The sequence below is a fragment of the Cyprinus carpio genome, chromosome B6 (assembly GCF_018340385.1).
Source record: "Cyprinus carpio isolate SPL01 chromosome B6, ASM1834038v1, whole genome shotgun sequence".
In the NCBI taxonomy this organism is placed as follows: domain Eukaryota; kingdom Metazoa; phylum Chordata; class Actinopteri; order Cypriniformes; family Cyprinidae; genus Cyprinus; species Cyprinus carpio.
In genome coordinates, this window is record NC_056602.1 from 26,191,612 (window position 1) to 26,206,952 (window position 15,341).

The following is a 15,341-nucleotide window of genomic DNA, read 5'->3' on the forward strand; positions in this document are numbered from 1 at the left end:
AAAATGATTTTAAACATTTTTAACAAAATGAACACAACCATTTTGACTGTATATATAACATTCACACTACCTCCGATTCTTGCAGTGACACTGAAAAGCAAAAAATAAAACATCAAAACAGAAGCGAAAGCAAACAGAGATGTCAGCTGGATACTGCAGTCAGACCGGATCAGCTAAATGAGAGTCATATTACACACAATTTGCCATCGATGGAGCTATTTCATGGCAAATTTGTGATGCTGTGGCACTTATTTATTTTGTGCTGCTATGCTACGCCGGCACTGATTAGCTACCGGGTAAACCTCGCCTGTCACCGGCGGTTAAAGAGAATGAGGGGGAAGAAAAGAGAAGGGAAGCAGGAGGAGGCAGGATGAGTCTTCTGAAACGTTTAGACGCTCGAAACATGTCAAGCTTCAGTAATGACTGCTAATGTGCACGAACAGAAAGCTCAAGCTCACTCTCATGGAAAAGAAGAAAAACTGCACAAAACACATCCATGGCTTATATCAGCCATGGCAGGATGGTGGTCAAATATTTATGTGATTATTGTGCTCTTGCATATGTGTCGGGCAGAACGAATCACATTCAAAGATGCATTACGTGCTGAGTGTTGAAATCGTGGATTGAGAAGGACTATAGAGTCAGGGCCTTTTTCTGGCTTATAACGTAATTTCTCACATCACTAACTCAGGGTCATAATCTCAGCCGCTGTTGATTTACTGTCGCATTAGGAACCAAATCTAAGTGACTTAAGTGAATTTTTATCTCTTCTTCAGCTCTAGGATTTTGGTTTTCAAAAAGCAGTTTTATTTAAGTGAGTCATAGTCAAGATGGACTGACACAGAGCACAAAATGTTGTTTGAAAACCATCAGTATTTCTTCCACTTCAATTTGGTGATTTTTTTTTTCTTTTAACAAAACTGCAATTTAAAGTTTTAAAGTACAGATTTCTGATAAATAATGACATCACTTGTTGACAAATAATTTGAAAGGAATAATTTTAGCAGCTGTTGCTATGGTTTCTCCTCAGGTCAATGTGGCTTCTGTTCACAAGCATCTGTTTAGCAGCAAGTAAAAATGCACACTAATTTTTAAACTTTTTTTTGTTTTGTTTTGTTACTGAAATGTTGCTTGTAATTTTGTCATTACAGGAATAAATTACATTTTAAAACATATTCAAATAAAAAAAAAAAACAGTAATTTTAAATTGTAATAATACAATATACAATTACAATATTACAGTTCAACTAAATCAAATAAATGCAGATTCTGTGAGTGTAAGAGACTTGCTTTAAAAAAAAAAAAAAAAAAAAACTTTTAAAAACCTTTGACCAGTAGTGTATATATAAAATTTGCACCCTGGGTGGAAAAAAAAACACCTCTGTCAGACCTGGTTGGAGTCTGCAGATCAGCAAAGGATCAAATGATGAAGTGAGAGGCAAATCAATGAAATCATTTCTGCCTCAGTCACTCAACTGAGTCCCAAAGCGCCACTAAACAGCAGTCCCTTCCCTGTCCACTGACCCCACTTACCCGTGCCATGTTGCAGATCCTAAAAATACGATTGATAATGTCCTCGTCAATGTCAGCGGAGATGAATTCAACCTGAATGGGGCCGTAGCAGCAGGAGCCTTTCTCTGGCCAGTACTGCATGCAGAGCTGTAGTAAGGGAGAAAATTACAGCAAATAAGCTGAACAGAAGTCCACATTAAGACAGTGTGACTCAATAACGTACTTAGAGTTCATGAAGTTGAAGTCAGAAGAGTGCAAGACAAAATTAAGTCTGAGAATTCTGAAGTCCATAAATCTCATCTCAACTCAAATTGCAGTATGCCAAAGAAATCTGTTCCAATGATCCCCCATTTACTCACTCCAACTAAATTAGGCACATCGTGATGAATCAAATTTCCCTTGATCTAAAATATACTGTAACTTTAAGAAGTTCTGAGTGATAAAAGACCATTTATTGAAACTAAACAAATGAATCATCTCATTTATAACTTTTCTAACATTCCTGGAAAAAAGTTGTGTTATTGTATTATATATATATATATATATATATATTAGTGCTGTCCAATGGTTAATCGTAATTAACCGCAGCCAAAATAAATGTTTTTTGTTTACATAATATATGCGTTTGTACTGTGTATATTTAATATGTATATATAAATACACACACATGCATGAAAAATCTGTTACATTTATATATTAAATATATTTATATATGATATAAATTATATGAATATAAATATATACACATAAATACATGTAAATATTTTCAAAATATATGCTTTATGTGTGTCTTTATCTATACATAATAAATATACATAGTACACACACACACACACACATATATATATATATATATATATATATATATATATATATTTCCTGTTTTTTTTTTTTATATATATATATATATATATATATACACATACACACAGTGCCGTGAAAAGCTTTTTGCCCCCTTCCTGTTTTTTTTTTTTCTTAAAAGACTCAGATCATATATATATATATATATATATATATATATAACATTACACAAAGATAACCCGAGTAAATATCAAATGCAGTTTTGAAATAATCCTTTCATTTATTAAGGGAAAAAAGCTGTCCAAACCTGTCTGACACTATGTGAAAAATTAATTGCCCCGTCCTGTTAAATCATGAAAGAACTGTGATTAACCACATTATTTATTTTAGTTCAGCTGCTTAATATGTCTTTGGAATCCCTTTTTTTCAGAATAATGATCACTGTAATGTGTGCTTGCTGAATTAAAGCATTCATTTCTATCAAAAAATGAAACATAAAAATACTAACCCCAAACTTTTGAATGGTTACGTATACTTTACATAAAACTCATTTATTATATTAATATGTGCATAAAGACTTTTTAATTTAGGCTGCATTTATTTTGGATTTGCCCTCCTTTCTGGATTGAGCCTCATCCACAAAAATCAATACAACACTATGAGGAAAATAAATCCCATCTTCCAAAATCCAATAGTAACAGATAACAAATGGTAGTGAGGGTCAAGTACTTCACATACCTGTGCAGCGTCCATTTCATTCAGCATCACAATAGTGGAGCAGTTGTAGTCAAACACTAGCCTCCAGAAGTCGGCCACAGTGTTGGGCAGAGGGTGCTGTGTTACGATGAACGCCGCCGGCTGTTTGTGGCTCTAGGACAATCAATAAGAGAACAAGTTAACTCTTCCTTCCAGCACTGAAGATGTGCCTGAACCCCACACATCCCAACGTGCCTCACATGTGTAATGACCGAAACTAAATGGAGACCTGCAGAGGGACAGGAAAGACACAGAGACTGAGTGATAACCTTGTCAAGGGATTCATTGACATGGACTGCCGAGGCTTCGTTTGAGACAAACACACACGCTCTGCTAGCACGGGTCAGCCGTTCATTTCATTTGCTGCTTATCTTCTTTTCATCTTGTTGTTCTTTATCTGAGGTGCGTGTCTTCTGTCTTGATTATCCTTTTTGGATGCTAAATGAAGATGCTGGTTTATGGTACAAGTGTGCTTATGATCTATGTGTGGAGATTACAGAGATGTGATCTAATCTTGTACTCTGTTAAATTGGCTTGTTTATATGAGATTGTTACTGCGTGATCTCCTGGCTGTTCTGCTCCGCTTACCTGGAATTCATCAGAGTGTACTATGGCAAGCTCTGTAATATATAATGCTTGAGTTTTTACTCTAAATTTTTTTTTTCTTAGTTCAAATAAACCATTTATTGACACGGGGCTGCAAAAAATGACTTTTTTAAATATTCATATATGTGACTAGATAAAATTGATGACGAAGCAATACAAAGTAAAATTAGCACAAAAAACTCAACATCTATACCTTTAAAATCATACTATTGTCATCTGCCTGAAGATGTATGTTTGACATTTAAGTAATTTATTGCCAAATAATGTTAAGTTGTACATAATGCATTTTTTGATGTTACAGTTTCATGTTATCATTCTGCACTTATTCACTCAAAACCCCTTATTGTTTTGTGTCTCATAAGTAACTTCAACTAGATACTTGTTAGTAGCTTATAGCTAGCTACGTTTAAAAAGTGTAGCCTGAGTCTTGAACTTACTTGAAATGACAAGCAGCTTCTAGTTTCAAGCTACATTTAAAAAAAAGGATATGAAAATTAATGAACATCTAAATTCGGACTAAAATGACTAAATTATGTCCGAGTATTATAAGTGGGGAAAAAAATATAATATGACCCCTTTAAAGTTCAGTGCAGGATTGACAACAGAATGTATCACTTTTTAGTATAGGGACCAGTTCACACTATTAACTAGTTGCTTATTACCATGCCTATTATTAACATATTGGCTGTTTATTAGCACTATTCTGCATGACCGTATTCTACATCTAGGGCTCAGAGGTGACCTCTAACAAAAGTGATCAAACTTACATCCATCAATGCTGCATTGATGTAATTGCTGGACTCGCCATCAACAGAAATGAGGAAGGGCAGGCAGCGGTCCACCGCGAGGACGTCCATGCTGCGGTTCTTATCGTGGTTACGCGGGAGCAGACCTACGCTGCAGTCCTCCGGACGGACACGCGGTGTCACTATATTCAGAGTCTAAAGAAGAAGACATGAAGGACTGTAACATACACCTTTAAAACACAGAAAAACATTAGGCTGCTCTTGGTCTTACTTGGGGGAAAAATGGTGCATTTATAAAACCAATTCCGCTCGCACTGCTGGTCCAACCACAAGCAATGCAAATATTTTAGTAAACCGAAGGTCAGTCATTACTTATGTATAAGACAGACTGGAGAACAGAGACGTTGAGTGAGAAAGTGAGAGAGACAGACAGTGAAAAAAGGCTTACAAGCGAGAAAGATGCAGCGCTAGATAGAAAATGAAAGATCTGGGAGGAAAGAAAGATAGAAACATATTCATCATATTTTATGAGACACCTCACAGATCTGAAGCCTTGCTTCTCCCACAGATGGCAGCGGCTCGCTCATTTCACAGGGAATACAAAACATGAAGGCACCATGAAAAGAAATATCTCAGCTCTAGGCTTTATGGGGCTCCAGCAGCTCGTCGATGGCTTGTAAAGAAATGCTTTCTCCCTTGACATTTGAGTCACCATGTCTTTACTCACCTGCCTCATCTAAATGTGCACTTTTCCGATTGACTTATTTAAAACTGCTTCGAATTTAAGAGTAATCATGATGAAATCACACCAGAGAGCTTGATAAAGTTGTTAGAAATAGCTGCGAGGCCTTCAGCCATAATGCAGCACTACCAATCGACAGCAAAAACCTTGGAGGATTCAGTAAATTAGGCCTCCACGTGGGCTGCTCGTGTAGCTCGCTGCATGAACACGAAGCATGAAGTTTGAAGAAATTGCATGTTCCTACTGTTTTTAACACTCAGAGGAAAGATCAATCACAAATGAGAGCTCTTTAGTATCTCATTTGCTCTTCCTAGACTGTAATGAGATTGAATGAAGAGCAAATGGAGGATGATATACTGAGAAATCAGATTTCTACAATGTCACAGATTGTCTGAAAAGTCTGAAATCAAATCACAAACATTTCTCGTCAAGTTCTTTTAAGACTAAAAGACTAAAGCATCGTAAAATATTTTAGGTCTTTACCTTTGTGTTTATAAAAAAAGAGCAATTTTCCCTCTGGATATAATAATTCACTTCTTGTTTTGTTGTGCAAAAAGTCAACTGTTGCATTGATTTTAGAAGCACTCTACATATGAACAACAACATTATTTTGGTGGAAATAGATCCATTTGCTTAGACGGCTCACCTGAAACTCATCTTTGATCTGGCTGGAGTTGGTCTGAGGGTCCAGTCTGCTTATGTTGTAGTAGATGGCTCTGAATTCACACACTGGGATAGCCGTGTTCCCACACAAACACGCTTCCAGAATGGCATCATGCACAAACACATACTGCTCCTGCAGAGAGAGAGACATAGATATCAACACTTACAGAAAATACTGTGGTACACTCATGGTAAGACATGCTAATATCATGGTAAGAGCATACATGAAAGCACCATGTTTGAAATAATTTGTATGTATCAAATAAATGCAACCTTGGTGTGCACAAGACACACTTCTTTCAAAAACATATATATATAAAAAAATCATCTGAATGGTATATTTATACAATACCTGTACATGTGTTTGTGTGTGTTCTAAAAAACACACTTTAATTTTATTTAATCAGTTTAATATTTAAATGTAATGCAATCTCAGATTTACAATACAACCCTATTGTAGACACTTTTAATTATCTTGCTGAGTGGAAAACCTCCATTCGGCATTTTAGCACTAATTTTAGAATCTAAAAATGGAGTCGATACTCCATGTAAATGTTAGCATGAGAGCATTGCTTGAACGTTGATGCATGAAGTGCAGTTTGCTTATGGCGAAATGACTCCAGCCTTAGGGATGTTTTACAAGGATTACAGCGCTGCAGCTTCTGATGCTGAAATCCTTCAGTGACAGCAACGTCCCCCAAAACCGTTCCAACTGTGGCCTTAAAAATGAGATCAAGGGGGGGCTCAAAGCACCATCCTCATCCTGCAGCTAATATTAAACTCCTTCTTAAACCCAGGCCCCAAATATGGGCCGGAATTATCCATATTTTAACTCAACAATGCCTCCGGCTTAAAGGTTTGAATGCTAATGTAGGCCTTTGATCCACGCTAAGCTAAAGTCAAGCTGGGTTGACCTCTCGTACCTATTATTACTCCATAACCTGGTGAGCACTTCTGCGGAGGGCTGAGGACAAAAGACGAGGAAAAAGCCTTTTAAAAGATGAATGGCTGTGTGTTGTGTCTGTGGAGGATTATCTTTGAATGGAGCTGCAGGCTGACACAAATTGCCTCCCAGAAGCCATTATCACCACCACTGTGTTTAGTGTTAGTCTTTTAAAAGCATGCTGTTTAAAAGCATACTGTACATCCAAAAAACATGCAATATTAGAATATATCGAATAAAACGGCATGTTGACTTGATACAGTTTGTTATTTAGTGAGCAACAACAACAATAATAATGTATTATTATAAATAATATAAACAAATCATAATTGTACAATAAAATACATTAATAATTCATCAGTTTTTCATGTCAAATGCTTGAATGATTTTCAAGGCTTAAAGGCTATTTTTTTTTTTTACAAATACCACTAGTTAAATATATAACCAGTTAATATTTTATAGTTATACTGTATCACTGTTGCATTAAAAAACAAAACACAGAAATAACTAATGCATAGTGCAATAGAAATTTTCATCCCCCACCAGGGGGCATGACTTTGAATTCCAACATCCAGTAAATCCTGGGTAGGGAATCTGCCTGTCAGAGCAAAGGCAATTTCATGTTCTGGCTGTTTTGATGTTACAGTGTGGAGATTAATGTAGGGAAGAGAAAGGTTATCTAAGTTTTAAGCTAAAAAAATAGAAGACTTCAATATCATCTTCACAGACTAGAGAGCTTAGTAAAAAGCTATGTGAGTGTGAGTGAGGTTCTGAGTGCATGATTGAGAAGTAAAATAGTGAACGGGTAAGTAAGAGAATCGTGTGTAAAATAATGAATCATTTAGTAAATGAATGAATGAGTATATAAGCTTGTGCATTAAGAATATATAAGAACTCTTGTCGTTCTGCTCACCTCCGTCTGGACCATGTTGACTCTCTGTGAGCGCAGCTCTCTGATGCAGTTGAAGATGTCCACCACACCTTCACTCTCTGCCATGTCCAACATAATGTCCACTGCAATGAAACAGCCTGTTCTTCCAGCACCAGCACTGCGGAAAATACAGAAGAACAGGTTTACATCAGGCTTCTGACCTCATGATAACCTTCCAGTTCCATTTCTGCTGTAAGACTGTAATCAAAGTGCTGTTAATACTGTAATAAAATTATATTTCAGATAATGTTCTTTTAAACTGCCTATTCAAAGAAAAAAAAAAATTAAAATATTAATAAGCACAACTGCTTTCAACACTGCTAACAATAACAATAATAAAAAAATGTTTGTTTGGGTGGCAAATCAGCATTTAAGAAAGATTTCTGAGGATCATGTGACACTGAAAATATACTGTATATTAAAATTGAAAACACTGGCACACTGTTTTTACTATATTTTTGATCAAATAAATGCAGCCCTTAGTGAGCATTGAAAACTTATTCTATATATAAATGTATCATTAAATATAAATAAATTTTTATATATTTACAGTATATGTAATAAAATAACCTTAGCGATAAACATGACCTACAGAAACTGTTTTTTTTTTTTTTCTCTGTATGTTCAAGGCATTATATTTTGCCAGGTCCCCACACTGTACATGTCATGATTTTAAGCTTTTACTATATTTCTGGGGACATTCTGTCCTGTCCACAACATGGCCAAAACACATTCATGAGATTTCTGCTAAGATCCAAATGTTAGGTGTTACGAAAACAAGGCTCTGGCAGACCAACATGCTTGTGTGTGTGAGGGAGCATTTGGTCAGAAGATGGGCCATCAGTCAGGCTAAAACGACACTCACACACACACACACAAATACAGAGCAACTCCACGGTGTCACAGATTGGCCGTCACTCACAGTGATTAATGGTGCGAGTGGTAAACAACTGACAAAAAGAAAGCAAGGGATAGAGAGGGAGAGACGGGGAAGATTTCTTTACACCTCACATCCTCAGACAATTATTCACTATTATCATCATCCCCTAATTACCAGACGTTTTCATTTGTAAAGCCTACTGGATAATAATTGATATACACAATTGTAAGGCATCTAAATTCTCAATATGATCAGTTCTTTGCAGGAAAACAGTTGTACACAATCTACTACATGACTTCTGTTGTCTGATGGACCTTTTAGTAAAAAACGTTAAAATGCCCAGTAGCACATATTATTCATATGCTAATTTTATGTTAGGAACAGTTCAAATTTCTTCCCTTCCACCACAGATCTTAAATTTCATATGCATTTTACTGTACAGTACTGCTCAGTATGGTACTACATCAGTTTGTAGTACCTGTGTATGGTACTACACAGGTTTGATGACAGTGACCAACATAACTGGTTCTCACATATCCGTTTACTGACATCAGACCGGCTGCGAGCAGCCAGGACATTCCGCTAAAACTCTTTTTGTGTTTCATGGAAGTAAGAAAGAATGTTTGAAAACTACTGCTTGAATCCAAATCTTAATCTCTGCACCAGGAGCCCCTGACACTTGGGCTAATCCGTTCTGAAAGTTTCTTTGTCACATCTGCTTCGTCTCTGGGATTGCAGGGCCGACTGCAAATTTACACTGCCACTTCACAGTCTCCTGCTGTCACCTTTCATTCTCAAACCTTCTTCCCACACGGCCCCCAATTACTCCCCACAATTGTGAGAGCGAGTCTGTCTATCCATGCATCCATCTGTGAGCACGTGGGCATGTTGTGGACAGATTCATGGGTGAATGTCTATCCATGTGCTGAAGCGTCCTACGTTAGAGTGAGAATGTGTGAGTGCTCATGGATGTGTGAAAATCGTCTTCTCTTCTATCTCCCTGGGTTCTTTTACTGTTACATGAGAAGTTAGTTACGCTGCCAGCAAGCGATCATCTGGACTGTCAAACATTTGAGATAAAATAAATGTTTAAACACATTTAACAAAATAAATGCTTTCACCTAATTTCATATTAAAATGGTTTCAATTGGTCCTAAAGATGGAAGGGAATAAAATAGCCCTTGTTTTTAGATAATCAGGGCAATGTTTGTATAGCAGAATTTAACATCATGGAAGCTCGACATGTAAAAGTATCATCTACAAGATCACATATAGAGTCAAAGATATTCTAAACACTTGGCACTGTTTTTTTCATTTATTTATTTTATTTTATTTTAGATTTCATTAGGTTCCATAAATATCATATATTATTGTTAATACTACTTTAAATTAGCTTTTATTTTTATATTTTCAGTATTCATTTTAATGCTGGGTTTTTTTAATTTTGTTTTATGATTTGTTTATAATAATTTAAATTAGCTTTTATTTTTATAGTTTCAGTTTTCTTTTTACATTTATTTATTTTTGCTTTTGTTTATATTTTAAATTAGCTATTATTTTTTATAATTTCGGTTTTCTTTTTAATTTTGTGTTTTTGTATATATATATATATATATATATATATATATATATATATATATATATATATATATATTGCTTTTGTTTATAACATTTTAAATGAGCTTTTATTTAAATATTTTCAGTTTTCTTTTTAATTTTAAGTTTTTAGTTTATCGGTGTTATAAGCTTCATTTTTAGTTTATTTAGTTTTGAATATTTTAAATGATCTTTTATTTTATATTTTCATTTAAGGTTTTTTGATGTAGTTTTGTTCTTTTTGTACTTTATTTCAACTACCAAATATTATTTTTAATAGTTTTAGTTAATAATATAAAAACAATAATGCATGGGCTCTTTTAACTTTAGCCAATAAGCAACCGCTCAGAAAACTTTAGCAACTGCATAGCCTTACTCAGCTAGTTTTATTCAAAAATTTTAGCAAATCAAATTAATTATTATTTTTAATATTAATGTAAATGTTATTATTATTTATTTTATCTAGTGACATCCATATTAACAATTTACACCGAGCAGCCTGAGGACCAGTAAATAAACCTATACCAGCAGCCACTGAGAGTCCTCAGAGAGAATGTCTTATTTAAATAATCAATAGACCTCTTATTGTAGATTCATTATCACACCATCAGTCCAACTTTAAACCAGAACCTTTGACTTACAATAAATGTATGTAATAATAGTGAGAAAGGGACTGTACAAAGAGATGCAAGAGAGATTTATATAAGAGCACACCTGCAGTGTACCACGATGGGTCCTGCGTCTGGAGGATTGAGGAACTTGACCTGGCGGATAAAGCCCAGCAGGCCTGTGGCGTAGCAGGGAACGCCATGATCGGGCCAGCTGGTGAAATGGAACTGCCGGATTTCCCGAATCTCATGGTGACCTTCTGCAAACAGGAGCATGTGGTGAGCTTAATATCAACAGGTGTCATCATCTGAGGGTAACAGGTAGCTGATTATGACAGAAGATGGCTAGGATTACCAGACCCAATAAAGGCATGTCAATAACAATCAACACCATGTGGTATTTTTTGGCAGTGTATACAGTGTAAATACCATGATACAATGGGCACAACATCATGGATAACCTGACAAAAGAAAAGAAAAGAAAAGAAAAGAAAAGAAAAGAAAAGAAAAGAAAAGAAAAGAAAAAAGGAACTGCTGAACTATTGATCCAGCAGCAGTATTTTTGAGGTCTCATATAATTATGTTATCATGGAATATGTCAACGCACCACTGTACAGTTGAGGTCAAAAGTTTACATGCCCCTTTCAGAACCTGCAAAATGTTAATTATTTGACCAAAATAAAAGGGATCATACAAATCGCATGTTATTGTTTATTTAGGAATGACATGAATAAGACATTTCACATAAAATATGTTTCCACAAGAGAAAATAATAGTTGAATTTATAAAAATGACCCTGTTCAAAAGTTTACATTCCCTTGATTCTTAATACTGTGCTCTTACCTAAATGATCTGTGGTTTTTTGTTTGATGATAGTTTTTCATAAGTCCCTTGTTTGTCCTGAACAGTTCAACTGCCTGCTATTCTTCAGAAAAATCCTTCAGCTCCCACAAATTCTTTGGTTTTCCAGCAAACTGAGGGACTCAAATGCAACTATTACAAACACATTATCAATAAGAAAAAAACATTTTCACACTGAGGACAACTGAGGGACTCAAATGCAACTATTACCAACTGTAACTTTCAGAACTGATGCTCCAGAAGGAAAAACCATGCATTAAGAGCCAGGGTGTGAAAACTTTTTGACCTCAACTGTAACTTTCAGAAATTTCTGATTTGCCCTAAAATTACTGCAGAAAATTTGATGAAATGTCAGTCAGGGCCGCATGGTCAGTGTTTGAACCACTGCACAACTACACATGTGGTTCGATCTGTGTGAGCGCTGAGGCTTTTCACACACTGTGTTGTGTTACAGTAGAAACATTTTCCCATTACTTCCCTACTAACACTTAACGCTCTGATACGCTTTTAATTATAATTTGGGATTGAGAGTGGTGTAATCCGTGCCTGGAGGTGCTGATACCACCAAGCGAGGACCCGTGTAGTTGGTTAATGCAGCTTGTGTGTGTGTGTGTGTGTGTGTGTAACTGAGCTGCTAAAGTTGACAAGAGCTAACAAAAGCTGGAAAAAACAACAACAGAAGACTCTCTGATATACAGCACTTGGGAATGAAATCCATAACTAGACACACATAAGGCCACTCAAGTATGGTCTTAAGGAGAAGTTAGCTAATCCATCTAACGCTGAATATTAATATCACCTTTAATAACTGATCATCTTCTTGAATGACTGTAATTAAACTATTTGAACATGAAACTCTTGAAATCCAGAATACTATAGTATGTGAGATTTGAGTCACAGATTTCTCTAAGAGGAACAGATAGACGGACAGACAGACAGACAGATAAATAGACAGATAGATAGATAGATAAATATATAGATAGACAGATAGACAAATAGATAGATAGATAGATAGATAGATAGATAGATAGATAGATAAACAAAAAATTGTTCTATATATGTATACTTTTATAATCTATAAAAATAAAATAAAAAAATGCACATAAATCCTTGATTAAAATAACTAAATAACTAGACATGTGACCCAGACATGTTTTCATTAGACATATTTTCATTTAAGATTTTAGAAAACTCTTGACAAGACAAGATTTCGAGGGCCTTTTCTCTGGAGAAAATCTGAGAATTAGAAGACTTAAGCAAAAGTCCCTGTTTGATATCCATTTGATCTCATTTCTGCTAAAGAGAAACCAGAAAACATTTCTAGTCCTTTTCTGCTCCCACTCATTATGAAACACAACTATGCGCTGAGAGGAGGATGTACCCTAACAACTCTCTTTCAAAGTTGAGGAAGCGTTTGAAAGGCAGCAGCCTCGTGAGACAGATGGATTGAGTGATTTAAGAAAGTTGCTGATGACATGCTGTTCCAGACCACGCTCTCCCCCTCAAAAACGACTCCCAAACACTAATTTCTCCCACTATCAAAGCTTCCCTACATCTGTTCTGTTTGGATTACAACACTCAACAACAAAACTCTACCGGCTCCTAAGAGCTTTCTCTGCGATTCGCTTTCGTTGCAAAATATTGTCTGTTGGCTTATGTTAAGATCTCGTAAAGTTGGTTTGTTAGAACTTTGTGGTTATGTTTTTTTTTTTTTTGTTTTTTATTTATGCAGATCTGACGTCAAGCTGTTCCTGTATGATAAGAACAATAAAACTGACTGAGTGAGAGATGCATTATGGGCTTAAACACAAGCTGACGGTTCATATGGTATGGATGAACATGAGACTAGATGAAGAGATGCATGCAGAAAGTGCTGAAAAGTTCATTTTTTAATGTACATGAGAAACAAAATAGCATTTTTCTATTATTATTTTACTATTTCAGTATACACACACATACATTCTATTTTTTCTTTTCTATAAATCCTAATAATTGTATATTAAATATGAAATTAAATATAGGTACATTACAAAAAAAATCCCTTTTAGAACCATTTGTATGTAAACTGATATGAGGAAACCTCAGCAATGAAAGTGAAACCGCTGAGAAACTTGAAATATTTCATTTGAGTGTAAATGGAGGATGGGTTTTTACCTTCTGAACAGTAAAAGTCCTGATCACATATTCTGCAAGAGGCTCCGTTTCAATCAGCGTCACTTTGATGTCTCCGTACACCTCGGTCTCATCAGGCCAATACCGGACGCATTTCACCTTTATGGACACATAGGAATCCACACGTATACATTATTACACAACACCTGCATCATAATTTGTCTAGGTATAACTCTATTTTATAGCAAATTGGCATTTGCAGAAACAGTATTATTAAACAAGTCCCTGATGACATTTTGAAAACAGAGAGGTGTAATTGGCCACCTGTCAGACAGGATGTTATCTCTGAATGAACGACCCCTGTGGTCCGAGTTTACTGGAGCCAATCATTGAACACCTCTCAATTATACTCAAAGTGACATCAAACGGCTCTCGTTGGGGATGTTGTGAAGGACTTGTGCACCTAATTGTGCTCAATCCTCCAAAATACCTAAAGTTTCCCTTGTATTTAAAGAACCTTTTTCTATTATAAAGAACCTTTTATGGAATGGAAAGGGTCCGTGGATGTTAAAGGTTTTTCATGGAACCACTGATGCCAATAAAGAACTTTTATGTTGTAGGTGCATCCAAGATGTGTACAGGAATGGAACCCACGACCTTGATGTTGCTTGCTATTCTCTATTCCTTGAAATACAGAAACATATTTCATGTTTGCATGGATTTCTTGCTAGATGTTACTTCCAAAATCATTGCATGAGGACCCACCTCACAGATTTCCATATACACTCCGTTTAACCACAGGACCGTAATTAAATGTGTAGCAATTGGAGGAGCGATTCGTAAATAACATTCTTAATCCTGTGGTATTTATTAAGGAAAGAGATAATTACAAGAACCCTACCCTGCCCACTTCCACCAGGTTGGTTACCATGACGATACTGCCAGAATTCTCTTGCCAAATCATCCTCCAGAAATCCCTCACGGTTTCCTGCATGGGGCCTACAGGAGAGGAGGAGGGACAAATTTAGAAGATCATGCAATACTCACAAAACAACTAGAAATAAGATGAAACGTTTCCTTATGGATTCACAGAGAGTCCCTGAGGGAAAGAGCATCACAGACCAGCATGAATGTTTTTTTTTTTTTTTTTTTTTTTTTTGCACTAATAATATTATTGGAATATATTTGTTATTTTGTTTAATATTTTTAATTCAATTTAAAAAAATGACAGGTCATCCAAGATGTAGATTTTGGAGTTTGTTTCTTCATCGGAACAGATTTGGAGAAATGTAGCATTCCATCACTTGCTCATCAGTGAATCCTCTGCAGTGAATGGGTGCCGTCAGAATGAGAGTACAAAAAGCTGATAAAAACATCACAATACTCCACAAGTAAATGGAGATTATACTGTTCTGATGAAGAAACAAACTCATTTTTGGGTGAACTAATCCTTTAAACTGTTCACGTTATGGTGTGAGTCGGTTCTTTAAAGAGTAAACTGTGTGTGAATATTACAAACAAACTGAATCATTTCTACCAGAGCTATGCTGATATTTAGCAATGCTTACTTTGCATAAAAACAAA

General features: G+C 35.6%; 1 protein-coding gene across 7 annotated transcripts in view; it reads right to left on the reverse strand.

Moving 5' to 3' along the window:
* The window catches only part of LOC109091611 (receptor-type tyrosine-protein phosphatase T-like), a 248,226-nt gene that overhangs the window by 9,735 nt on the left and 223,150 nt on the right, over positions 1–15,341 (reverse strand). For 6 of the 7 annotated variants that reach the window (XR_006155051.1, XR_006155054.1, XR_006155053.1 and 3 more), the window contains 6 exons: positions 14,659–14,756; positions 13,800–13,916; positions 10,891–11,044; positions 7,683–7,818; positions 5,810–5,959; positions 4,453–4,616 (listed from right to left, as the gene is read on the reverse strand). Coding sequence is in view for 1 of the 7 variants with exons in the window: in XM_042726528.1 (XP_042582462.1) it covers positions 1,534–1,659; positions 3,052–3,183; positions 4,443–4,616; positions 5,810–5,959; positions 7,683–7,818; positions 10,891–11,044; position 13,237; positions 13,800–13,916; positions 14,659–14,756 (1,088 nt within the window). In the remaining 6 variants the exon portion in view is untranslated. Of the gene's footprint in view, positions 1–1,533; positions 1,660–3,051; positions 3,184–4,442; positions 4,617–5,809; positions 5,960–7,682; positions 7,819–10,890; positions 11,045–13,236; positions 13,238–13,799; positions 13,917–14,658; positions 14,757–15,341 lie in introns of those variants that run through there. The other variant, XM_042726528.1, reaches the window with a different exon arrangement.